Source organism: Scatophagus argus, chromosome 2, assembly GCF_020382885.2.
Source record: "Scatophagus argus isolate fScaArg1 chromosome 2, fScaArg1.pri, whole genome shotgun sequence".
NCBI classification, from domain to species: domain Eukaryota; kingdom Metazoa; phylum Chordata; class Actinopteri; family Scatophagidae; genus Scatophagus; species Scatophagus argus.
This window is the reverse complement of record NC_058494.1, coordinates 7,457,935-7,485,535: the sequence shown is the minus strand read 5'-3', so window position 1 is coordinate 7,485,535 and position 27,601 is coordinate 7,457,935. Positions and strand designations below refer to the sequence as shown.

At 41.4% G+C, this 27,601-nt stretch overlaps 1 protein-coding gene across 4 annotated transcripts; it reads left to right on the top strand.

Moving 5' to 3' along the window:
• The first annotated feature begins 513 nt into the window (after positions 1 to 513).
• myh11a (myosin, heavy chain 11a, smooth muscle) lies at positions 514 to 27,504 on the top strand. Of its 4 annotated transcripts, XM_046404755.1 has the most exons (43): positions 514 to 727; positions 4,016 to 4,380; positions 4,664 to 4,820; positions 9,174 to 9,201; positions 13,146 to 13,245; positions 13,374 to 13,400; positions 15,361 to 15,453; positions 15,565 to 15,628; positions 16,108 to 16,206; positions 16,499 to 16,642; positions 16,759 to 16,854; positions 17,062 to 17,180; positions 17,306 to 17,458; positions 17,566 to 17,739; positions 17,895 to 18,068; positions 18,217 to 18,331; positions 18,926 to 19,119; positions 19,332 to 19,453; positions 19,549 to 19,618; positions 19,732 to 19,892; positions 20,108 to 20,216; positions 20,373 to 20,504; positions 20,715 to 20,921; positions 21,048 to 21,185; positions 21,309 to 21,432; positions 21,559 to 21,730; positions 21,902 to 22,114; positions 22,353 to 22,497; positions 22,645 to 22,851; positions 22,968 to 23,072; positions 23,221 to 23,373; positions 23,492 to 23,740; positions 23,949 to 24,161; positions 24,301 to 24,513; positions 24,608 to 24,769; positions 24,888 to 25,016; positions 25,102 to 25,190; positions 25,275 to 25,398; positions 25,489 to 25,697; positions 25,878 to 25,986; positions 26,092 to 26,264; positions 26,645 to 26,677; positions 27,128 to 27,264. In XM_046404755.1, exons 2-42 carry the CDS (start codon positions 4,039 to 4,041, stop codon positions 26,667 to 26,669), a joined length of 5,832 nt encoding a protein of 1,943 aa, XP_046260711.1. In that variant the 5' UTR covers positions 514 to 727; positions 4,016 to 4,038; the 3' UTR covers positions 26,670 to 26,677; positions 27,128 to 27,264. The 4 variants fall into 4 exon arrangements, with proteins under 4 accessions (XP_046260711.1, XP_046260699.1, XP_046260704.1 ...); XM_046404743.1 differs by lacking the exon at positions 26,645 to 26,677 and having other exon boundaries at positions 515 to 727; positions 27,128 to 27,504; XM_046404748.1 differs by lacking the exons at positions 13,374 to 13,400; positions 26,645 to 26,677 and having other exon boundaries at positions 516 to 727; positions 27,128 to 27,504.
• Positions 27,505 to 27,601: the final 97 nt, after the last annotated feature.

Here is a 27,601-nt window from a genome sequence, read left to right as displayed (position 1 = left end):
CAAAAAAGAAAGAAAATTACATTTACAGTAGTACATTTTGCCCTCTATCACATACCTTACTGGGACACTTGAAAAGAATAGAGGCATTGATGACATTATAAATATCATTGATGTTTATAATGATGTTATAATGACATAAAAAGCAGCAAAAATAAAGCCATTTAATATATGAAAGTATGCTTTATGATCTTGTGCTTTGCAAATCAAATCTTAATCTGTAAAGTAGCAACTAAAAGTGCATAAGGCAACATTTTACAGTAAGTTATCGTACACAGAGCATATCTAATATCCTGCTTCACACGGACAACATGTCTTTGTGTAAAGTGCCAGTCCAATTAGAGACCAAACCGTTTTCCATTTAATTACATTGACTTAATTAATTGATATCAACTTTTTGTCAGCAGGAATCTCCGGTCCTTTCGGCTCCTCCCCATTCATACATCATACCTTCCTGTGACCTGTTGGTGTCCGCAGTGCGCATGTCCTCTGCCTCCTGCCCCTCTAATGGATGCTGCCTTTCCTCGAGACGATGCTGCAGGACGAGGAGGAGGGCTAGCGCGTGCGGCTCCACCCTCGCTCAACAGTGCGCAGTTTAAATGGTAAAGCTCTGAATTTGACGGGGGTCATTTGGACTGTTCGTTTTTGGAGTACCTGGTCGACGCCGGCCGCTCCAAACCCTAACTTTCCAATTCCAAAGCTCCCCTGAAAACAAACTTCTTCATCCTGTGTAAGTATATCACTTACTGTAGAGTGTCGTTTTACCGGTGGTGATGCTGTAGTGCACTTGTCCTTCTCACACTTTGGCAACTTTAAATGCATTTTAGCAAGAGGAATTCCTGTTGTTTTCTTTATGTGTTGAGCTGATAAACTAAAGATGCTAGAAAACTTATATAAATATTTCTTTACTGGTTTAAAACATTATTTAAAAAATGGTTAGTGTTTAGCTTTTCAGCTCACATTTTTTGACAATGTCTGTTTGTGTTGCATCACTTCTTTCAGTTATTAACTGAAGAAAATGAGAACATTGGGGTCACAGACACATGCTCAGATGTACAGTACAATATGCACTGAGTTTATTAATACTTGTCACTTATACCGAGTTACATTTGGGTATTTAATTAACCCTATTGGATGGTGAAGTGGCCGTAAATGCTGTGAAATAGTTAGTGCATTCACTGCACCACAGCGCAGTATATAGCCTAAAAAGCAAGAAAGGGGAAGTTATGTCTATCTCAGTAAAGACACAGACATACTCTAACCATGGAGTTTCCTGTTTTCCAAATATGGTTGTATAAAGCTACTTGTCTGTCAAGCTGTGATGGCTGAAGATGCAGACACTGCAGTGAGAACTGAATCCTTACTGTTTTCACACATCACCAATGAAACCACTATCAGAACTAGCTTCAAAGGAGTTTATTGAAAGATTGTTCTCTCTGTAGTTATGGACATTAATGACCCATTCAGGAATGTCCGTGTCCATTTGTTCTACTTTAGTCAGTCTAAGAGGGAAGTCTTAGGTTGTGTGCATATTCTGTTGTTATATTTGTATTTAAAAAGACAGTTCTGCAGTCAAAGACCGAGTAGGAATATTTCTTTAATGGGACAAACCAAATATTATTATTAGTATATTTTAGTCTTCATGGTTTAATTATTTTCGTGCTGCAATTCTAATCACGATTCAAAGGCATGGATGTACCTATTGTGTCAGGAATTATTAACAATATGATAACGGTAAGAATGTTTGTGAAACAGCCAAACAGGAAGTGAGGGAAATCATTCACAGGCCCTGCACGTCAACCTCTTTCACCCACAAACAGAGAGGTCACTTAGTCTCCTGAGTGACATTTCTACTAGTTTGTTATTTTGACTAAAGACTCCTAAATAAAGTAATTGTTATTGGAACCATCGGATTTCTATTTCTATTTCATTATTTTCTTCTCAGCTTGGTGTAATATGTTTAAGAATCGTGGCCAACTTCTAATGACAGTGAGGGATTTGTTAATCATAACAGAAATGTGATACCACTCTGATTCATTGGTTAGCACTGAACTAAGCAAGGCAGTCAGTCTGTGTGCTGCATAGGGTGTTCCTGTGTTATCCAGACTAAAAATTTATATTTTCAGTAATTTACGGTATGACTGTAGGCACATTAATTATAAAGCAGTATGTGGAGGCTGTGAGCCCTTGTCATCCCTTAAATTTCCAGTCAGTCTGTACCAACCTGTTATCCTGTCAACCCTGCTTCAGACAGCTGTCTTCAAGATACACTGGCTGAATACAAAGCTGTGTTGACACAATAGGCAGACAGAGAGAGGGGGGCCTTTGCCAAGGTATTTAGCCACAGTGGTGCAGGAAGCTAAAGGAGGCGAGGAGGAGGACCTTGACTTCCTGGGGTGGTGTCATGAAAAGTTTGTTTACTTTTATCTGCAGAAAGAGTCGATCATCAAAGCATCAGCTGGTTCCTTCCTTGTTCCCTCAGAGCTATGCCCGTCTCGCTGGGCTGATCCACCAGCTCTGCTGTTCCTTCAGAGGTTTCTGGGTGGTTTGGTTTAGCTTTTCCCTGGGGTACATTTATAGGCTTTCTCAGGAGGCTCAGTGACAAAGTCTTACATAGTTCCCACTCAATTAAAGTATGTGGCAGTCGTAGTGTACACAGGGATAGAGGTGAGGTGGAGGGTGAACTTACAGCCCACAGAGAGGGGTGACTCATTGTCTGTAATCCAGGAACCTCTAAGTATTTCTATTTAGTAGTTCACAGAACAATCCAACTAAACAGATCATCATATGATTTAAGTGTAGTATTAGACCAGTTTTGTTTGGTGGTAGATTCAGATATATAGTGCAGAATATGGTGATATATTTAAAGTACCTGCCACCAAGCTGTATTTACAACTTTTGTTTTAGTAGACTTAGGTTCAGCTACAATTCCCACACTTACACCTGTTTGTATACCTCCCAGCACAGATACTATTCCCAGGCATGGCTGAATCCCTGACACTGGCATAATTTAGCCACTCCCTGTTTGCATTTAAAAATGAATGCTGCTAGGGGCCCATATGAAGCATGATTGTTAAACTTCTGGGCCCCCTCAGGCTCTCTGCCTTGCTGTTATCATTTTGGAGTAAACGACGGGGCCAGAAAGAGACATACTATTCCCTATATGGGCTTTGTTTGGGAGTTCACTTGCCTTGCTGTTTAGGTCCGCAGAAAAGAGTCCTGCTCCAGAGAAGGGGCCCATATATGGTCATCACAGCACGAGACTGAAGCCTCCTACCAGAGAGACAGAGAGACAGAGAGAGAGAGAGAGAGAGAGAGAGAGAGTTAAAGACATGGCAAAAATGGATGTTGTCAATTAAGCCCTGACTTGATGACTGAGTATGAATGAAAGCCAGCAAGTATTAAAAGTTTGGGGACTTTTCAGATAAAGTTGCTGAGAGAATGTTCTGGTATTTGTCACTGAGTTAATTAAAATCAATTTCCCACCGTCAGTCTTTCTATCTAAATCAGGGAGGGGAATTGTTTGTTCATCTCCCTTGTGGCATATGTGAAAGTGTAGGGTCGAGAGGGGGTGGAGGTCTGTGAGAATGACTGCAGTCTGGAACTCCCCGATGGATGAAACATGTTAACTCTTTGAGTTACAATCACAGACAGCAGGCAGCTTTACTTGTGAGTCTCCTATACTAAGAGGCTCATCACTTATTGTAGAGTTTAGTTAACCTTGTGCACACAATGGTTTTTTTTTACCAAAAATGAAAATCAGAAATCTACCACCTGGGCTTGTATTTATCTATGAAAGTTTCTATAAAATACTGTGTAATTGTAAGTGTAATTGATGCAACATAGCAATATCATATCATGTAAAATGTTCATGTTCTGTTGAAACCTCATTTCTCAGCACCTTGTCTGTATTTCTTGCTTTGCCAGCCTGGCTTTGTTCCCTCTTCCTACTTTAGTTTCCTCCTTCCTCCCTTCCTTCCTTCCTTACTTAGACCCATTCATTTGTTCCCTCCAACAGCTGGGCTACCACCTTAGCTCAAGATGTCCAAGAAGGCCCCGACTGAGGACGAGAAGTTCCTCTTTGTTGACAAGGACTTCCTGAACAGCCCCATGGCTCAGGCCGACTGGGCAGCCAAGAAGCTGGTGTGGGTCCCGTCGGAGAAGCATGGTTTTGAGGCGGCCAGCATTAAGGAGGAACACGGCGACGAGGTGCTGGTGGAGCTGGCCGACAATGCCAAGAAGATAACAGTCAACAAGGATGACATCCAAAAGATGAACCCACCCAAGTTCAGCAAAGTGGAGGACATGGCCGAGCTCACTTGTCTGAATGAAGCCTCTGTGTTGCACAATCTCCGCGAGAGGTACTTCTCTGGCCTTATTTATGTGAGTATAAATGGTTGCGCAATCATTCATTCACACCCTCACAGTGTAACTCCACACATATTTGCGTTTATATATTTATGGGGATTTTCTTTGACTCCTCTGATTCCCCGGCCCCCAATGTTAATTTAAATCAAATCTTAATTTTCCTATAAAAATAAATATTAATGCAAAAACTGACCCGAAAATACTTGTATTAGCTTTTCCACATATAGAGATAAAAGCACACAAACATTTACCAGCAGTCCTCACACATGTTCATCTTCCTCATGATGTGTTCTCTCAGACATACTCTGGCCTGTTCTGCGTGGTGGTGAACCCCTATAAAATGCTACCCATTTACTCAGAGAAGATCATTGACATGTACAAAGGGAAGAAACGACATGAGATTCCCCCTCATATCTACGCCATCGCTGATAATGCCTACAGGAACATGATGCAAGGTAGGGTATTTTGTGATGTCTACCTCACAGTATCATTCCTCATCATTTCTTTGTGCAGTTTTCTTGTTATCTGAGTGCTTGTGTTGCAAAGGAAATCATATCAAGTTGTAATTACATCATATAAACTGGAGCCATGAATTGTCCAACATTGTGTGTTTCTATTTTTAGTAGCCTCCATGATGCTAACCTGTCCAGAGTTAACCTCTGGACAGTACATCCTGTTATAGGCTGCAGTATATGCAGTTATAGGCTGCAGTAAATGACTGAAAGTGATCAAATCAAATTCATTGATGCCATTGTTGGCTCTGACACATATGTGTTAGTTGTGATGTCAGCTGTTAAAAGTCTTGCTTCTGTGTGAGTAATTTAAGCTGGCAGTATTTAGCTCAGTCTTGTTGGTGGAGCAGTTAATAAAAACCACAAACTGGCCAACGCTGTCAGGTTTGATAGTTTCAAATGCAGAACTGCGTTTATTATTGTGTCCTGTCCACAATCAGTCACGTAGCTCAGCCCGTCTACTGTCAGTCCATAACAAAGTAAGTTGGTCACAGAGCATGAAAGCGAGTACAACAGTATTTTATGGCCTATTTGAGAGTCAGTGTATTGCAGAGGTGACGATAGTGGCCTTGGCAGGGTAGTGCTTACAGTAAATGGTTCTTGGTTAACCCTGCAATTTTATGACTTCAGAGCAGCTGGTTTCCCATAGAATCAGTTTCTTGTCCTTCCAGGGGGTTGTGCCCACTGGACTTCATGTTGACGTGAGGATGTTCTCTCAGAGGAGCTGACATCTGGATTGAGAGATGGGTGGAGGGCAGTAAAACATTTCCTGTTTCAGGAGCCTCTCTTTCCTCATTCAAACTTTTAACTATATATTTTTTCTCTTTTGGTCAATACAAATGTCAAAGATTTTTTTTTTTTTTGTGCAAGAAAAGAGTTTAAAGGTCCTATTAAATGAGTCTGTGGTTTTGTTTCTCTGCTTTGGTTTGATGAGTTCCCCAATGAAGCAGGATGTTTGGACAGGACTTACTGTTAAGCTAGGAAGTAACTGTTTAGACAGCTTCAATCTTCCAAAACCTTATTACCACCCAACCCCTCTGGGTACAAAGAGAGCTCCCAAAACAGACATTGTATTTGTTGCAGACAAAATGATGATAATGCTGCTAATTCCAGCTAGCCAGCTAAGGATGGATACAACAGAAGGGTTTCCAAGGATCGCTCCAAAATCAATGATCAAATTCTACTGAAAGTCATTTTTTGTGCAAGATATGTGAAAAACATTGGGATAGATAGAGAAAGATTGGGCGACTTAGAAGTAGACAATGGGTATGTATGACAATGTGGCACACATACTAATAGATAAAGCAAAAGAATCAGCCCACGGATAGAAGAAAACGTTTCCCTGCGTGAAAGTTTTTGCTGTGTTGAACGTTTTTTCACTTGTGGGACTTTTAAATGAGAACATGAAGACAGCATCACAAACAACAACAAGCTCTTACGTGTTTCTCAGCCCTGTCAGAGGTTTCACTTGTCACTTATCTCTCACAGTTTGCTGCCTAGCAAATCTTGCACCACACAAGAACACACAAGTTAGATGTCAGTTTGCTTTTTAGTTACTTAAACTAACTGTCAAATCATGATAACTTGTGTAATCACAGACAGACACAGATATTTTTACAGCACCTACTGTGAACATCACGCTGCCTCTCTAATTACTAGATGAAAAGTTACTAGATGAAAAGTTTATAAACTGAAATGATTGCTCACTCATTTATGTCACTCAGTCATGATGATTTGAAGGATTTGTCGAAAGAAAAGCATAAACTCCTTTCTTCCGTATTGAGAAAAAGACTTTATCAAGCATCTACATTAGCAGATGTAAATGTATAGATACTAAATATATCTTCAACTAAAGCACTGTAGCTGCGATACACACAAGCTATGTGTCTAGATATGCTTCCATTGCTCTGGTGGTGTCTTGAAGTTAACTTTTGTTAAACGGATTGATATGTAAAAAGGTGCTGAACTGAGATCAGACAAAGATCTGCAAAAAGAAGAAGCTTAAGGAATGCAGCTGCAGTATTTATTCAGCCCATATCTGTGGCTGAATATTACTGTAACGTCAGATTGAATGTTAACATTGTGTTCAATTTGCTGAATTCTTATGGCATTTACATTATAAATATCCTAACTGGGCTTTGGGTCTTGTGATGTGGATTAATGCTCCATGCTGTATCAGACTGTAAGAATGCTGCTGTCACGAATATGTGTACATTGGAGTATTTTGAGGTCCACCAAGCTGGTACACAGGAAACTATTGTACTTACTGCTGCAGCTATGTTGTGTAAACAAGTTGTCACAAGTAAACAAGAAGGGGGAGGATTGATTAGTGTTTGTGTAGGTGTTTGGATGACACATCTGTAGCTCATCCCTGCAGAAGAACCCATACAGCTGCAGCTTGGAGACCATTTTATTGGAGAGTCACTCAGTGTGTCTTGATCTGCTGTATTTTTTTAGACTAAACAACTCAGACATTTGCTTAGGCTCATGATGTATGGAATGACAAGTGATATTTAAGCTCATGGACCACCCATTTAGTTTTTAAATTGAAAACACTGCATTGTTCAACAAAGTACGATGATTAAGTCAGCAGTAAAAGCAAAGGCAGCATTGTCAGTTAATGCATGCAGAAGAAATGATTAAGGCAAACTATAAAATGGAGGTTATAAACACTTCATAAAAATCCATCACATAAAATTAATCTTAAAAATAACTTTTAAGATGTGGCCAAGATTTTACCTCAGTAACCTCTTTAGACAAGCTGTTTCAGAGTTGTTTCGAGTTGCTTTGTTTTTAAGTCTTGAAGCTGTTTCGGTGAATAATGTATATGAAGAGCTTTAAAGCTTCAGGATAGTCTTACAGTCTTAATGCAGTCAAAGTGCTTTCAAGAGTCCTCAAATACCAAAAGGGTGAGACTAAAGCTGCACGTTGTTGAACCCCATTTGTAGTCTTTATTGTGTGACAATGTGACTGGCACTTGTTATTTTTGATGCATTTAGTGGGAATTCCCATGAAGTGGTCACTAATGATGCAGGATGTCCCACGCTGAGCGCTACAGTATGAACAGTTCACATGTAATAATGGCAGTGGTGCATAACTGCAGCAAATGCAGATAACGCTTGCAACTTTTGAAACATTCTTCTTACAGACTTGGCTGAGATCCCATTCCTCCAAAATTGTGTTTCAGTCTTTGATATCTAGGAGATAAAAATATGGCATTTCTACAGGGAATTTGCTGTCCCCTGCAGCAGATGACTGATATGTTGTTTTCTGTGCTCCCAGTGTACATGGATTGCATGTTACATTACATGGATTGCCAGACAGGTGCAAAGACAGCAATGCTGTGATGTAATCACAGTTTGGTGTCACCAAAATATTTTTCATACTTTGCAGCGACAAAAAATGTGTCTGCGCTCAGAGCACAGGATGGAGTGTTGTTTTTGGATATTTTGCAAAAGCTCACAACTCTCTCTCTCTCCCTCCCTCGCTCCATCTGACTTAATTAGGAAATGCAGAGAGGGAACGTGCTGCATTTTATGTATGTATGGAATGGGAGCAGCCAGTGTCAGAGTCCAAACAGAGTAACACTGTCTGTGCTGGTTTACAGTTCAGGACAGGCTGCACACTGTAACTGCACACACATGCAGTGATAAATAACACTATGAAAATGATGATGCTGCACATGAATGATGATTTTCATTGTCTTTTTCCCACATTGGATCATTTTTGCAGCACAGCTTCAAGGTGTCAGTTTCATGTCGAAAAATTACTGTAAAGTTATGTTTTCTTTCCGCAGTACTCCCTGTACTCCCCCAGAGGTGCTTTGTATTGAAGGATACAGTTACAGAATAGCCTTACATGGACTCCCAGGAGTGTTTCTGGAGACACTTTAATGACTCATTGCTCAGCTCATTCAGAATTGATTTTCATGGTTAAAAATCAAAGTATTTGTGGGAGTTACATGTTTCTTTAGGCACGAGGGAACACACTAATCACACAGCCTCCTCTGAGCCTTGAACCAAGTCTGAGCTGGTATCTAATTTTAACACTACATTGATCTTTATTCCTGGAGAAAGGCTTGCAGATTCACATGTGGTATGTACAGTAGTGTACTGAGCTGCTGTGCCAAAAATAGTGCTGGTCATACATATTTGTACTTTGGTTAATGCAGATTCCTTTGGTTTCCCACATCATTGTTGTGCCTTTATAAGAGATCTGGACACTGGCGTACTGTATATTTCTGAATGAGTTGTCATTATATGTGTCTCACACTATAAACTTTCTATGTTTCTGCAGATCGTGAGGACCAGTCCATTCTTTGCACGTAAGTAAAAATCTGTCACCTCAGAATTTAACCTTTGTCATCTTTCCGTAACCTTTTTTCCCAGACGTCACATTAATGCTAGAAGGAAGGTTGTGTCTGTGTGTGTGTGTGTGTGTGTGTGTGTGTGTGTGTGTGTGTGTGTGGAAGGTTACATAATGCTTGCATAAACAGAGTTAAACAAAGTAGATACCTCTCTAGTCTCTCAACACTGACAAAGAAATCATCCACAATATCACAGTGATATTTTTTCACTGATGTTGCTGACTGCTTTGGTTTTTTAGATTGTGTTGCAGTGAAGTTTCTTTCAAACTGGATAATGGTTAATGTGTTTGCAGCACTCCCAGAAGGCTGTGGCTTCACTCTCCTCTTAAACCCTCGGTCAGGAAGTTTGCCCTGCATCCTGATCGGAGAACCAGATTAGCTCTCCAAATGTTTGGGCTCCATTTTGTTTGTTTATTTTTTTCAGACTAATTACTGGGAAATTTGGCCGGGGTATCGGGCATCCAGGGACAAATGACCTCCTTTTGTGTGACTGTAACAGCCTGATTCCATTGGAATGTCCTGAACTTGACTTTAATTCATAGAAAATTAATGAATCCATTACATCCATTTCTTTATTTTTCGATTTCCTTTTCTAGTGACATAATAGGCTTTATATGTTGTCTGTATGCTGAGGTCATGATTTGGTTAAAATTTTCTGCATTGTGTACTTATTCTAGGAACTGTTGGCAATTGGGTTTTGCTCTACAAATACAAATTTTCCACCTTCACATGCTGTACATCCCCTAGGCATTTGTTCTGTTAGTCTCTGTCCACTTCAACAAAAAATCTACTGCATGCTTACGAAGAAGGATAATTTTGGAGAAGAGGATTTTTATGCACTAAATCACTGTTCCACTCGAAGTAGACCAAATATGAACAGCAAAAATTACAGCACATGCCATAGTGGGCCATGAATAGACATACCTCTACAGTGAAATTAGTTCTTCTCTGTGTCATTTGCAGCAACTTAAACTAACATATTAGTATCAAGGAGCTAGTACAGCTGATAATGTAGATTGCATTTATTTGTTTTGAGCGGCACCATGGCTGCTCAGCATCCAGTGATCCAAATGAAGAAAATGAAAGGAAGTGCTCCCCCCCCACCAAGGCTCTTTCTTCACTAAATTTACAGCACTGATGCCAGGATGCCGAATATTCTTTTATCACATCAGACAATTTCCTCAACTATCAAGCTTTCTTTATCAGAGATAAACTTTGGAAAACTTTGTTCATACTTATGCTTGTCAGGGTTCAGGAAGCTAATAGTTTACTTTTCTGGTGTGCTAAACTTATAGTGATATGATACAACAGAGCTGAAATACAAACTCTTGCTTCTCTGCTGATCATTAGTCAGGTCCACACAGTCACTTTGAGATTTCAGTTTGAGCTACAGCTGGTCTCAGTCTGGAGCCTTATAAGGGAGAAATGTTTCTGCTGCGATACATGGAATGTCATGTATGACGCTATCCTCCTGCATGTGTGTGTACAGTACACATGTTTAATTGCACTGTACTGCATGTTCTTTGGCTTTACAGCGTGAAGTTTAGTAGAAGTTTAGAAGTATTTGTTAGTATGTTGTCACAGGAGATCTGACTAACTATGATTTTAGGGATTTCCTCTTGACCTTACTTGTCAGAATTACATGTTTGTGTATACACAGAAACAATTCAACACAGAATGCATGGCGGTCAAGATGGCAGCAAGGCTGTTATGGGATTTATGGCATTTCCACTCACAACTCCAGCAACACTTCTAGTAGAAAGAAAAACTTACATAGTAGACCAAAATTAACAATAAAAACATTTTTTAGCTTCCTCTTACATGACAAATGATCCAACAGGATTTGCCCCCGAAACTATTTAACTCCTTTATGTATCATGCAAGACACAGATTTAGTAATAAGACCCCCACCCAACTTGTATTATGTGTCGACAGGTATACTTCCAGTTAATTAGAGCAAGATGTCAGGAGGTTTGAGACCAAGTCAGTGTTTCTGAATTTCTTATAAAGTTGTTAAAGTTATGAAGGTATGGCCATAATTTTCTTTCTTGTGTCACCACAAATTATAACCTTAAAATGGTCGCAAAATTTAAAGGATACCTCTCTAAGACAATGTCAAGAGGAAAACGTAAATGTGCAGCACATTTTGTAGAAATGTTCACTTGATCACTGAGTTCATTCTGGTGATTATAGCTGTGGTTATATTCCTCGAATTCCTCCAAACACTACCAGGAATTTGCCATGGGAAATAGCTATGAGCCAGCTAAACTCATTCTTGAGATGTTGACATTTCATTTCATCAGGGTCAACAGTTTCCTTGGTCTAAGATGCATTGCGTGTGTGACAGACTGGGTTGATGGCATGGACATAATGACCACAGAGTGGCAGGATTGTGCGAGAGTCCAGATTCACAGCCTCTTGTAACCCTGCTGAAGAGCCGAATGCATCATGCATTAATGCAGGAGTCGCCTGAATGTAGCTCTGTGTACTGTAGGGATTAACTCGTCAAATCTGATCACAGGTAGCACACTCAAGATTTTCAACTGAAAGTTCGTTTTTTCAGGCATTTCTATTGTTTTGTTTTGTTTTTAGCAGGGAAGTCTAGAAATAATCTTAAATGTTATTATTTTACATAATAATAATAATCATATATTAGGAATATTATTAAGATTATAAAATAATAATAAAACATAATGAGCCATCTGAATGTTAGCAATATGGTACATCTGGTGAAATATGATGAAATCCATTCTAACATTTCAAATAATCTGAAGATTGTTAGTGAATCTTGTACGGATGGTAAGTGGGATGTGCGGAAAGAGACAGTTTTATCAACCGTGTGGGGGAGAAACTCCCATCTGAATTTTTCCTGCACTAACAGCTGCCTACACCAGTAGCCTGGATGTCGTATGTGCTTAACAAACCTGAGCAGGACAGAGTAATTAGATTCCTCTCAGAGCTGCCGAGCCCCAACACTGGGAGCATCCCATGCCTTTTATGGACCCTTGTCTGAGAACGTGTCTGTGTTTTGGACTGCTGTCTGGTGGCTCTGGTATCGTTCAGCTCTGTCTTTCGTGTCGAAGATCATTTTCTGGAAAGAACATGTTCCTGCTTCTGTTTGAAAAAGTATGAGTTATAAATGTCTCTTTACAGATAGTACTTTTTTTACTTTGAGGTTTCTGACTAGTTTGACGGCTCCTGTCATATAAGTCCTCATAATTCTGTAAATGTTTAAAAGGTTTCTTCCAGTGTCAGTCCATTAATCAACATTTTGTGAAATACGCTTATTCATTTTCTTGCTGAGAGTTTACTGGGAAGTGTGATACCTTACTCATGTCTGTCCTGTAAATATGAAGCTTTAGCTTGTTAGTGTAACTTATAAAGCATAAAGACTGGAAATGGCTAGCCTGGCTTTGGCCACATGATTAAGATGCATACCACTTTTGTTGAATGCCATACACCCCTCTATTTTTACATGTTTCCTGTCCATCTCCACAATTTATAGTATCAGTTAAAGGCAGAAATGCCAAGAAAAATCTCTAAAACAAGAGCCAGGCTTGCTGTTTCTTGTTTCCAAATACTCCTTTAAAGCTAAGGTAAGTTAAGAGGAGTTCATTTTGAAATGTTAAAATCACATTTCCCATAAATATATATGGATTATGAATGTGATAGTGGGTGAAAGGGATCAGTGTGTAGTAGGCAGATGGAATGATAACATTATGGTTTGTGTCAGATGTTGGTGCATTTATATCTGCTGCACATGATTTCCATTCAATTAAACTAGGTTACTGAAGTGTGAACAGAGTAGCTGTCAGTGCTGTTTACCTTCTTAGTCTCTCTCATTCCCTTTCACTATCTATCCTCTGCATCTTTTAATCCCCTTCTTGCTTTTTCCACTCTAGTGGAGAGTCAGGTGCTGGGAAGACAGAGAACACCAAGAAGGTCATCCAGTATCTGGCTGTTGTGGCCTCCTCACACAAAGGCAAGAAGGACAGCAGCGCTGTAAGTGTCTGTTTGGAGAGACTGTGATGTGTTAAGACTTTTGGATCTGTTAGCCAGTTCCCTTAGTCTTCAGTATATGTAGGAAACTGCCCAGTTTAATCCTGTATATCGCCATTTCCTCCAAATAGCAACAATCAGGATCACAGTTTGCCTACGTGAGTAAAGGGGAATGCCTGGAGTGTGTTTTTGTGTGTAGTGTTTGTGTGTGTTTCTTCCTTAGGTTAGAAAAGTGCATGAAGAAAGTTTCACTGAGTTGCCAAGAAAATTTTGTAGTTATTTCTTTCTCACACCAAGAATTAAGATCCCAGATCTTACTGTTCTCGAGATAGAAGGTGTTTACCCTAACATTTGCCATTTCTGTATCTTACCCAACAGCAACAGACTTAGACTGCATGATCATCATCATTACTGTACTGACTCGCAGACACTCGAATGTTCAGTGAAGGACATCTAGTGCTGGTTTATCATATTGAATTTTGTGTCAAATTGTTATGAACACCCTCTCACTGTCAGCGGGGATGAGATTGAAGCCTCGCTGGCAGTGAAATGGTCTCTCACCAATCAACGAGCACAGTGTGAGCATGCCCATCTCCTGTTCTTATCTATCAGACACAATGAAATCTTCCCAGTCCTCCCCTCCCCTCCATCCCCCTCCTCCTTATCTACCTGCCACATGCCCTGAGGTGCAGCGTTGGCTCTCCTGTCCTATAGTGTGTACTGGACCTTGAGGTTTGCACTGTGTGGAAAATATCCTATATCCTGTACTGCCTTATCAACATCCTGACTGGGCCAAAATGAGCTCAGTCTCTGTCTGTAAGTCTTGATTAAAAAACTCTTTTTGACCAGCACCTCAGACAGGATCACACCTGAGTAAGATGGCTCTCCCTGCTCCTGACTAGATGTGGGTGGTTTGTGGTGTGTTCAGGTGTTGATGTACGTATCAGAAAGACTCATTTGTGGGTCAAAGTGATGCTTCACATTACCATTGACTTTACACACCCTCAAGGCCTTTGCGTCAGAGGAAACACCATATAGTAAGCTGTGCACCCGTGGACCACGTCTAAACAGAACACTTTGTTGGTTTCGACCCAGCCAACTGCTCCTTAGTTAACTGCTCAAGCATTTTATTTAAACAGTGTCTAAAAAGCAGTCCTGCCCATCAGCTGTCACTTTCTCGCCATTTTGCTGTGCTGTTTCTCGTCTTCTTTTTTCTCCTTTCTTTCCCCCCAGTGACTGAAATGAACAAGGCCCTCCTCTCTGCTATGCCTACTCTGTCTGAGTTGCACCTCTCCAGCTGGTCTGTATCTTTCTTGTCTTTCTGACTGACTTTTCATTACTCTGAAAGACTGTTATGTGCCTTGTTTCTCTAAATTTACCTTTACATTCTGAACAGCTGCATTATAAACCTTCATTGTTTTCACCTCACCATCACAGACACAACCCTTCTTCTCTTCACAGCGTTAGCTCATTTACAGGCGAGCTGAGGGTAGTGTTTTTAAGTGAGAGAGTATGTAAGGTAGAGGTCTACAGCACCTGACCTTGATGCTAGGCTGACACAGACCCCTTTGATCGGGTGGATTAACTTGATGCAGCGTGACGGGGTGTCTGCCTCATTTACTCACCATCGCCCAGTTCCACCCACTGGTCCACCGGCCCTGCAGTCTCACTGGAAGCAAATCACCACCGTTTGTGAATCATTTTAATTTGCCGACACACTGAATGAAGTCTTTGGCTGGATCCATCAAAGGTTTTCTAATGTTAACTTTATTCGGGGGGGCTTACTTGCTTCTCCTCATTTTAACAATATCTCAAAACTGATGGAGAAGTGACATAGTGCGACATAGCAAAAAAAAATCAAAGAAGATTATTATGGAATTACGTTGTCATCTAACAGCTAGTTCTATATTTATTGATCACTTAAGGCCTGATTTGCTTATTTTTCAGCAAGTTAAGTCTCCATTTTTCTGCAAGTTATTGCTCACACATCGGTGATAATATTCTCATAAACCTTCCCCAGTCTATACCCACCCTGTACCACTTTATCCCCACCGATCACCACCTACTGCACCCCATCAGCCAATCAGTGTATAATAGTAATGTTTCTGTTATCACTAGGGGGAGCTGGAGAAGCAGCTCCTGCAGGCCAATCCAATCTTGGAGGCCTTTGGAAATGCCAAAACCGTCAAAAATGACAACTCCTCCCGATTTGTGAGTTTGCCTTTTTCATTCAGAGTAACAGACAACTTTTATACAATTCATATTTTGTGCTTGCTTGGTTCATTAGACTGTCTCATCCTGTTACCCTTATTTCTCTCACAGGGTAAATTCATCCGTATCAACTTTGATGTGACCGGCTACATTGTTGGAGCTAATATTGAGACTTGTATCCTGTCTATGTCGGCTTTCCTCACTCTGGGAAAATGGCTGTTGTTAAAGCAAAAAGAAAAGGCATTAAAGATATAAAAGCATTTAATGTTTGGTATCAATTCAGCATTCAGCATCACTTCAATCCACTATGGCTTTTTTCTTTCTTTTTTTTTTTTTTTGTTTCTGAACATTTTTTTAAGCTGTACTTGTTGAATTTGACTGTAGTTATTAAATTTTTGCTTGACATTTACAATACTTAATTATCTGTCCTTCTAAAATGTATTTTTAGATATGTAATTCAGAGTTGTATTATGGACCATATTTTTAATGTGTGTGGGCTGCCAATGTCTTGTGATCTTTGTAGATATGTTTTTTTTTTGTCTTATTCAAATAGAAATTACAGAGGGACAGAGACTAGACGAAAATATGACTTTGTACTCAACCCTCATCTGAACACAGAGTGCATATGTATTCTTTAACAGCTACAACTTTCAGACCTGCTGGAGAAGTCTCGTTGTATCAGACAAGCAAAGACAGAAAGAGCTTTTCATATTTTCTACTACATGATCGCTGGTGCTAAGGACAAACTGCGTGGTGAGTTAAAATGTATTGCCTTAACCTAAGTGATATTATGTCCTGTTGATCAGTTACTGTGGGTTACGCTCATTTCTCAAATCAAAACTCGCAAAGACAAAATGGAGCCTGTCTTGGTTTCATTTTGACTGTCATACATTTTAAAAGTATGTTGAAGGTCATAAGGCTGTGGAATTTTCTCAACTCATGGAGGTTCATGTAATCCTTCAGCTAATGTTAAACTATTTTAATCAAGTTAAATCTGAGGAAATGTTCTCCAAATGTTTAACTTTGTGTATTTTCATATTTTCAGAGGAGCTTCTCCTGGAACCCTTCAGTAATTACCGCTTCTTGAGCTCAGGCCATGTTCAGATCCCTGGCCAGCAAGACGATGAGATGTATGAAGAGACCATGGAGGCCATGAACATCATGGGCCTCACTGAAGAGGAGAGAATCGGTATCAGTGATAGCTTTGCTTTAGCTCGACTTTGTAAGATTAGGATAGGCTGCGTAGAGTGGGGTTAAGTAAAGTGGCACCACCATTTCTCTAAGTGTCACATCTCCATGTTTCAGATATCCTGAAGGTGTGTTCCACAGTCATGCAGTTGGGAAACATTGAGTTCAAGAAAGAGAGGAACCAGGAGCAGGCCACCATGCCAGACAACACTGGTGAGGCTCCACGTCTTCCCACTATAAGGAACTTGCTTCCATATGGTTATCAACTTTTACCAATTTCACAAACTAAAATATAGAGTTCTGGTAATTTTATCACCAGGGAAAAATGACTGTCAAATTTTAGGTTAAAAAAGTTTAAAAAAAAATAAAAAACATACTTGCATTATGTGTACTAAGATATTTGCTTTTCTATCTCTCTAGCGGCCCAGAAGGTGTGTCACCTGCAGGGGATCAATGTGACAGACTTTACCCGTGCCATGCTCACCCCTCGAATCAAAGTGGGCAGAGAGTTGGTGCAGAAGGCACAGACCAAAGAGCAGGTACTACAAGGAGCACATCGTGTGAAGACATGAGAAAACAAATACTGCATTTAAAGAATACTTCCCACTTCCCATCCATCTTGATCCCACTTCAAATATTTTCTGCGCATGTGTGTATTTAATAGGCTGACTTTGCTACTGAAGCCCTGGCTAAAGCTGTGTTTGAGCGACTGTTCCGTTGGATCCTGGCCCGGGTCAACAAAGCCCTGGACAAGACCAAACGCCAGGGAGCCTCCTTCCTGGGAATACTCGACATTGCCGGCTTTGAGATCTTTGAGGTATGGCCATGTTTTTGGAAACTAACAAGCTGCTGTGTAGCTTTAAATACAAAAGACTCATAAAAATGTTCAGGCATGATATGTATCTGTCTTTTTGGTTATTGCAGAACAACTCCTTTGAGCAGCTGTGCATCAACTACACCAACGAGAAACTGCAGCAGCTCTTCAACCACACCATGTTCATCCTGGAGCAGGAGGAGTACCAGAGGGAGGGCATCGAGTGGAACTTCATTGACTTTGGTCTTGACCTGCAGCCCTGCATTGAGCTCATTGAGAGACCAGTGAGTCGGTTTGAGACAATGAAAGCACAATGTCACTTAATTCCACTTCATTCATAGGTCATGCCAAGTATGTTCTCCTGCTTAATGCAGATGTTTTGTGATTCAAAATCATGTGTCTTGTGTGAAATTTTGTAATCACTGCATAATCTCTACAGAACAACCCCCCAGGCATCCTGGCCCTGCTGGATGAAGAGTGCTGGTTCCCCAAAGCCACAGATGTCTCTTTTGTAGAGAAACTCCTGAACACACAAGGGAACCACATAAAATTCGCCAAACCCAAACAGCTCAAAGACAAGACAGAGTTTTCTATATTACATTATGCTGGGAAGGTGAGTGTTAGGCCCTGTGTGTAATATGATAAAAGCAGAATTGTTGAGGACATACATTCAATTTGGTTAATATAATTTAAAACAGTTTGTCAAAAAAAAAAAAAGCTCAAATGATGCTGATATTGTTTTATCCATTTATTTTTTGTAGGTGGACTACAATGCCACAGACTGGTTGACGAAGAACATGGACCCCCTGAATGACAATGTCACAGCACTGCTCAGCAACTCCTCCAGCCAGTTTGTGCAAGACCTCTGGAAAGACAGTGAGACAAAAACACAGCTTACCAACAATGAATTACATTTATATACAAAGGATTCATTTATGAGCATCAGTTACAAGAATTTTGAATATAATTACCTATATAAAACTGTTGACTTGCTTAGGAAACATACAACAACACATTAACATACTAACTGAATAAATCAAAAGTGTAACTGCACTGATACTAAGAAATTTGGATTTTGGATAACTGACACTTCAGTGGTAGTGAAATACACTGTTAAGGCAAGTAAACATTACTTTTGGCATTCAAATGAAATGTGGGTACATCTCCTTTGGAGTTAAATCAAATCTTTAGGATTTGGACATTTCTGACTTTGGTTGCCTCATGTGATAGTGTCACAAAAAGGACACACAAGTATATGCTGGCACCCATTGAAATGAAGGGACAAGAGGCAAGACATACACTGCACCGATTTTTGTCTGGATTCTCTGATTTTGCCTGCAAGCAGAACATCATGCCATCAGTTAATTTGAAATATTTTACATTTCATGTGCATGAAAAATGTATATTTTTAAATTTGCAATAGTTGATTTTCCCTTCAATGTAATGATGTGTGATGTGTGTCTATTTCAGCTGACAGAGTGGTGGGCCTTGACACAATTGCCAAGATGTCAGACACCTCCATGCCGAGCGCTTCAAAGACTAAGAAGGGGATGTTCCGCACAGTGGGGCAGCTCTACAAGGAATCTCTGGCCAAACTTATGACCACATTGCACAACACCCAGCCCAACTTTGTCAGATGCATCATCCCCAACCACGAGAAGAGGGTAAAGAAAAGTGCAACATCAGTAACATTAGTGTATCTTTCAAGGTGCGGTCTATTTGACACTATTAGAAAAACTCAATAAATAAGTTAAGAAATAAAAGAAAAAACACTGCTTTCTTCTCTTGCATATAGTAAACATTCATAATTGAGTGAGATCCATATTTTTCTTTCATAAAATCAAGTGTCGTAAAACTAAAATCTTGGTTTCCTCAGGCAGGAAAGCTGGATGCTCACCTGGTCCTTGAGCAGCTCAGGTGTAATGGTGTCTTGGAGGGCATCAGAATCTGCCGACAAGGATTTCCCAACAGAATCGTCTTCCAGGAGTTCCGTCAGCGGTCAGTGGAATCTGAGGAAACTACACTAACTTGTAAAGTGCTACTGGAGTTTGTAAAATTTCTCGACATCTTTCTGTCTCTTTGCTGTCTGTTAGTTATGAGATCCTGGCAGCTAGCGCTATACCCAAAGGTTTCATGGATGGCAAACAAGCCTGCTGCCTCATGGTAAATACACTTGTTTTAAAATTGTCCTGCATAATAATTTATTATTGAAGTGTACTTTTTAATCAAAAGTTTTCATGCCCTGCGTGAGTCTCTTTGATCTCTTGCCTATGCAGATCAAGCATTTGGACTTGGACCCCAACCTATACAGGATCGGACAGAGTAAGATCTTCTTCCGCACAGGGGTGTTGGCCCAGCTGGAGGAGGAGAGAGATCTGAAGATCACTGTGGTCATCATCGCTTTCCAGGCCCAGGCTAGAGGCTTCCTAGCCAGAAAGTATGGCCAGACAAAACCCTCTAATAAATTGTGTTGTCTGTGTTCCACTGCTCACAAGTTCAGTGAATCTAATCTTGTTAGGGACCTTTTTATTTAACTGTTGAGGGAGACTCTCATAACTTCTTGTTCTTTTTTGCTCCGTTTATCACCGTAAATCAGAAAATAGAGCACTTTTCTTTATATTGAATTCATGTTTCAATGTTGTATGTTTAAAGGGCATTTGCCAAGAGACAACAGCAGCTCACAGCCATGAAAGTAATCCAGAGGAACTGTGCTGCCTACCTCAAACTAAGGAACTGGCAGTGGTGGAGGCTCTTCACAAAGGTCTGCCAGCTGTTGAATTTGAGACTCTCTAATATTTTGTTCTAATATTTTTTTAATGTAAAATGAATTCTTTACAATTCTTTACAATTACAAACATAGGTTTACGTTTTCAACATTTTCTAAAAACGTGATGTTCCCCTGCCTTCTGAACCACAGGTCAAGCCTCTGCTGCAAGTGACCCGACAGGAGGAGGAGATGAGTCTGAAGGAGGAAGAACTGCAGAAAGCCAAAGAAACTGCTGTGAAGTACGAATCAGAGCTGAAGGAGATCACCTTAAAACACACATCGGTAAAGGGCAAAATTTGCAACAATAACACAAATCACATTTCTCAAGTTCTTTCACTGTCACAGCCATTCAAACCTGTTTGTAAGTACATTTTCTGTCCCTTTTCAGTAGTTATTTAATACAAGAGTGAAACCATTCCAGTAGGCTTCTGATAAAGGTCTACCAGGAATCAATGATACTCAGCCCAGTTCTTTCCTGCCCATTTGTGTCAGGTTTTGGAGGAGAGGAATGCACTCCAAGAGCAGCTTCAAGCAGAGACAGAGTTGTATGCCGAGGCCGAGGAGATGAGGCTTAGATTGGCGGCTAAGAAGCAAGAGTTGGAGGAGATCCTCCATGAGATGGAGGCAAGATTGGATGAAGAGGAAGAACGTGCCCAGGCGCTGTTAGTGGATAAGAAGAAGATGCAACAGCAGATGCAGGTCTACACATCTGTTTCCTGTTCATTGCGTTATTGTTTCATGTTGTTTTTATCCAGATAAGAACCTTCACCTTGCTTATTTCAATGCTCAGCTGTGTAAACCGAAGGTACATTATTCTTCATGTAGGAATTGGAGGAACACTTGGAGGAGGAGGAAGATGCCCGTCAAAAGCTGCAGCTGGAGAAGGTTACCTGTGAGGGGAAGATCAAAAAGCTGGAGGACGACATACTAGTAATGGAGGACCAGAATAACAAGCTGCTGAAGGTAAGTAACAGCATTTGTGAGAGAAGTCATTTTATTGGTCAGATACTTATTAAATGAGTTTGAAATTGTATTGAAAAAGATAGTAGATTGCAGCAAACAGATGACCTGTTTGGTGTTTTGTAGGAGAGGAAACTGTTGGAGGATAGAATTTCAGACTTCACTACAAACCTGGCTGAAGAAGAGGAGAAGTCAAAGAATCTCACCAAGCTCAAAAACAAACACGAGTCCATGATCTCTGAACTAGAGGGTCATTATCTATTGTGGACTGTCATGCATTAACACCCTAAAAAACATTACTAGCATCCCAGTGATTGTCATGATTGTACTTCAAAAACCACTCAAGCTAATGGTTGTCTCTCTGCTGTACTTGTAGTCCGCTTGAAAAAGGAAGAGAAGGGTCGACAAGAGCTGGATAAGGCTAAGCGCAAGTTGGAAGCAGAGTCAAATGACCTACAAGAGCAGATAGCTGACCTGCAGGCCCAGATCGCTGACCTCAAAGCTCAGCTTGCAAAGAAGGAGGAGGAGTTACAGAACGCCTTGGCCAGGTAAAGTCTGGAAAAGTAACAAATACAGTAATCAATTACTTCAGTACACCTGAATCCACAAGTGAACACTTGTATACCTGTGTACCACATCAACTTTTAACTTCTTGGGTGCTTTTTCCATAATTTCACTCATGCTAACAAATATCCTCTTCAATGCATTCTTCCTATCAGGCTAGAAGATGAGACAGCACAGAAGAACAACGCTTTGAAGAAAATCAGGGAGCTGGAGGGACACATCTCTGACCTGCAAGAGGACCTCGATTCTGAAAGGGCAGCTAGGAACAAGGCAGAGAAAATCAAACGGGACCTCGGGGAGGAGCTGGAGGCCCTCAAGTCTGAGCTAGAGGACACCTTGGACACCACTGCCACACAGCAGGAACTAAGGTCCGTCATACAGTATTGCGTATTACAAATATACAAATATGTATTCAGCAGAATTTTATTAAGTCAGTGCATATCACGAAGTTATGGAAAAGGTACAATTCATTTTCAAGAAAGCCTATATTAAAGAGAGGACAAACCCGGAAATGTAAATATTCTCATCTTCTGAAAGCTTGTACACAATTGAGGTATAACACATATTTGTAAAATATGACAATATCTGCATGATCCATCCATTCAGGGCCAAACGTGAGCAGGAGGTGACCCTGCTGAAGAGAGCCATCGAGGAGGAGAACCGGACACATGAGGCCCAGGTCCAAGAGATGAGACAAAAACACACTCAGGCTGTGGAGGAGCTCACAGAGCAGCTGGAGCAGTCCAAACGAGTAGGCCTGCATATTTATACACATACATTGTCATAAATAATAGGTATTACTGACCTTGTTTATTTACTTTGATACTGTTTCTGAAAGGCAACCTTTTTTTCTTTAATACACAAGATACTGATCTCATGGTTTCTCTCTTCTGCTCAGGTGAAGTCAAACCTGGAGAAGGCTAAACAAGCTCTGGAGAAGGAGACATCAGAACTAACCATGGAGGTGCGCTCACTCACCCAGGCCAAACAAGAGGGGGAGCACAAGAGGAAGAAGTTGGAAGGTCAAGTGGCAGATCTACAGTCGCGCTTCACTGACAGTGAGAAACAGAAGGCCGAGCTGGGAGAGCGCTGCTCTAAGATCACTGTAAATGACTCTCAGTAATTGCATCAGTACTGTGCATGAAAAAAGTGCGCATTTTTAAAAGCTTCTATACTGATATACTGAAAAGTCCCAGAACCATCACCTTTGTCTTCACACAGATTGAATTGGAGAGTGTGACAAACCTACTGAATGAAGCTGAGGGCAAGAATATCAAACTGAGCAAAGATGTTAGCAGCCTTACCTCCCAACTCCAAGACTCACAGGTAACTGGATTTTATGTTGGACTCTTCAAACATTTGTTCACACAGTACAAATACAGTCTATATGTAACTTTTTATTAAATATACTATTTAATGCTTGCTAATAAGAAGGCAAGAATTAAAGCACTGACCTTTGCCTTGGCTGCAACAGGAACTGCTGGCTGAAGAGACACGTCAGAAACTGCAGTTCTCTACAAAACTGCGGCAAGCAGAAGATGACAAGAACAGCTTGCAGGAGCAGCTTGAGGAAGAAACGGAGGCCAAGAGGAATGTGGAGAGACATGTGTCCACCCTCAACATCCAGGTCAGAGTTCAAACCAGGGGTCACTACTTCACAACTTCTGATAAAACTAGAGGATGAATAAACCTCAAGACAAAAGGTAGATTTATTGTCATCACAACAAGCCTGTTTCTGTCCACAGTTGTCAGATGCAAAGAAGAAGCTAGAGGAAATGGTGGGAAACATCGAGTTGCTGGAAGAAGGTAAGAAACGTCTGCAGAGAGACTTGGAGGCAGCAAACACTCAGTTTGAGGAGAAGGCCTCTGCATATGACAAGTTAGAGAAGACCAAAAACCGTCTGCAGCAGGAGCTTGAGGACACACTGATGGACCTGGACAACCAGAGACAGAATGTGTCAAACCTGGAGAAGAAGCAGAAGAAGTTTGACCAGGTCAGTTCATTCAGAAAACTCTTAACTCCAAGAGATAATTGCCATAATAATACATAGGTATAACATTTTTTCTGTACTGTATAAACCACATTTAAAAAAGGAAAGACCCATTAATACACATTAAAACATTAACGTTACTATCATTACTGTCACCTGAAAACTGTGTCCATTTTTTTTTTCATGTTTTCCTGTCCTCTCTGAACTTCAGATGCTGGCCGAGGAGAAGAGTATCTCCAGTAAATATGCAGACGAGCGAGACCGGGCTGAAGCTGAGGCCAGAGAGAAGGAGACCAAGGCCCTGTCTCTGGCGAGAGCTCTGGAAGAGGCCCAGGACTCCAAAGAAGAGTTGGAAAGAGCCAACAAGGCCCTGAGGATGGAGATGGAGGACCTGATCAGCTCCAAGGATGATGTGGGGAAAAATGTTAGTGCTGGAACATAATTTCATTCAAAACACATAACTGGCCGGTGCATTTTCAACCTGGCAGTTCACGGTATGACTTATGTTTTCGTGCTATTTACACCAAAAGATAGTAGTTAATTTGGCAATATATTGATGGCAGGTCCATGAGCTGGAGAAGTCTAAGCGAGGCCTTGAAGCCCAGGTGGAAGAGATGAAAACACAGCTGGAGGAGCTTGAGGATGAGCTGCAGGCAGCTGAAGATGCCAAGCTGCGTCTGGAGGTCAACATGCAGGCACTGAAGGCTCAATTCGAGAGGGACCTCCAGGGACGAGATGAGATGGGCGAAGAGAAGAAGAGACAACTTGTCAAGCAGGTGAAGAGTTATAAAATACCCCATCCTCCGCATGAAATGTACCTGTCACACCAGCTGCATTCGCAGTCTAAGCAACATTGCATATTGAACTCAGGTTCGTGAGCTGGAGACTGAGTTGGAGGATGAACGCAAACAGAGAGCCCTGGCAACAGCAGCCAAGAAGAAGCTGGAGACAGACATGAAAGATCTGGAGGGACAGATTGAGACGGCCAGTAAGGGGCGTGATGAGGCTATCAAACAGCTCCGCAAGCTCCAGGTGAGAGTGAAGGGGTAGTGGAAATGTGTGAGCACTGTAAATAGACCTGGAATAGATAAATCATATTCTGGTGCTGATTGTTTGATCATCCTTCGTGTTGCTGTCTTCAACCCACCAGGCCCAGATGAAGGACTTCCAGAGGGAGCTAGAAGATGCCCGTGCTGCTAGAGAGGAGGTGTTGACTACCGCAAAGGAAAGTGAGAAGAAGGCCAAGAGTCTAGAGGCTGAGCTCATGCAACTACAAGAGGTAACACATTTGATTTTTAGCAAGGTAATAGCTTGTTTGAGAGCAGAAGCCTGAATAAAGGATTCACCTCTACTATTGTTTCTAGGACCTGGCTGCAGCTGAGAGGGCACGCAAGCAGGCAGAGGCAGAGAGAGATGAGCTGTCTGATGAGCTGGCCAGCAACACCTCTGGAAAGTGGGTGGAGATTTCACTCCGTTGCTTTGTTTGTTAAATCAATTTAGAAGACGATTGATGGTTACACTTGCTCCATGCATGCAGGTCAGCCTTGGCAGATGAGAAACGTCGTCTGGAAGCTAAGATATCTCAGCTAGAGGAGGAGCTAGAAGAGGAGCAGAGCAACATGGAGATCCTCAATGACAGGCTGAGGAAGAGCACGCAGCAGGTGAGTGGACGATAGCAGCTGCTTGTGTCATTAAATGGCTCGATAAGTGCAGAGGCCACATCCCCCTCTTTGCACACTTTGTGTCCACAGGTGGATCAGCTGAACAACGAGCTGCAGACAGAGCGCAGCACCTCCCAGAAGAACGAGAGTGCCCGGCAGCAGATGGAGCGCCAGAACAAGGAGCTCAAGGCCAAGCTCCAGGAGATGGAGAACCAGGTCAAGTCCAAGTTCAAGTCCTCCATCTCCGCCTTGGAGGCTAAAGTGGCACAACTGGAGGAGCAGCTGGAGCAGGAGAACAGGTCAGTGGCAGAGGAAGATTATGTCTGATTAAATGATTTGGTGTCATTACACTCCTGACAGAACAGTGGTGTTTGGTTCCATTATTAAAGTTTTGGTTTCTGTTTTTCAGCTGAGAAAGTTGTCTACAAATACGTCAGTTATATTTGTATACCTCCCTGAACTCTTTTGTCATTTCTCAGGGAGAAGCAGGCATCTGCCAAGAGCATGCGCCAGAAAGACAAGAAGCTCAAGGACCTGATGATGCAGGTGGAAGACGAAAGGAAACAGGCAGAGCAGTACAAAGACCAGGTCTGATCATTGAATGCGCTCTTGCTCAAACACAAGTCTTTACATTTCTGTGCTTAGCTGGGATGGCCTATTAAAAGTGTGCATATTTCCTCCGTCGCTCACCAGGCAGACAAGGCTAATACCCGCATGAAGCAGCTGAAGCGGCAGCTAGAGGAGTCGGAGGAGGATTCTCAGCGTGCTACAGCCGCTCGCAGGAAGCTGCAGCGGGAGCTGGATGAAGCCAGCGAGGCCAACGACGCCATGAGCCGTGAGGTCAACTCTCTCAAGAGCAAACTCAGGTAGGACAAACTGACAAAGAGTCTGTCTGTCTGTCCGTCTCTTTTTCTTTCCTCTTGGCTAGGTGCCGTGTTTCTTATGTTTCTCTTGTGTCGTTCAGCTTTTCATTTCTGTGATGCTACAACAGGAAACAGATACTGCCCTAAGAAAAGTAACAGAACAATAGTCAACATGCACATGAGTAAAACATGCACATTACACACATATATCTTTTCCATAAAAGATAGATATATTCAACTCAAATAATGTTAACTGTACTCAGGTTACAGTGCTGAAGAACACGTTGTCACTGGCATCTTCACAGGGTTGTAAATGCATTTAAAGCATTCAGGTTTTAGTAAGATTTAGCTTGGTGGTCTTACTGAGTCCATCTCTATTACAGAGGCAACCCTGAACCCAAGGAGTAACACAGCAGGTATCTCTGCACTTAAGTTACCCCATCATCATTTCTTTTGTACTTGCCATGACTTCTCATTTCCCCATGCACACTCCTGATGCTATTGTTTCTTTCATCAAGCCTAACTGAGAGAAATATTGCTTCCAACTACAAAAGACTAAAACATTAAGCAGTGAATGACCTTTCCATCACACCAATTAACTGGTGGCCATAATTTTCTCAGTGCTTGGTTTAATTGCAGTAAACCAAACTCATTTTCCTGAGCCGGGAGTCAAATGAGTTATAACAGTAACCAGCGTGCTTAACCTGTAACCAAAGCACAACCTGTACATTCTTTATTTCATCAACACCCAGAGTGGTTTTCAAGCCTAACCAGCTCAGAAACCTTCACATAACCACTTCTCTCACTCTGGGGATATGTTTCTGTGTCTGTATCCCTGTCTTGTGTGCATCTCTGTGGCATTTTAGACGTGGAAATGAGCCTTCCTTTGGCAGCACACCTCGGCGTATGGGTGGAGGCCGGCGGGTAGTCGAGGATGCCTCAGAGGAGGAGGTTGACTCCCAAAGTGACTTCAATGGAACCAAGTCCACGGAGTGAGGGACGTGAGATAACAAGATATAAGAATTACCTAGAAGTGCAAGGTCTGCCACGTCAACAGAGAATAGCTTCCAAACCTGTTATGCTATTTAGTTCTTCCATATCACTTCAAAATACATAGTGTCTCCAATTTCCAATAATGTAGTGAGCTATCTTCTTGTCTCTGAGCACCTTTTCTTAACACGACACAAACAGGACTTGATATCAACTAGGGGAGTTGTTTGGTGGCTATGCAGATGTGTGATTTGTTGTTCCTTTTTTTAATTTACACATTTTTGTTTTGTACTGCACTGAATGACCAATTCTTTCTTAAGCCAGGTTTTGTACACCAGAATAGGTGCCTC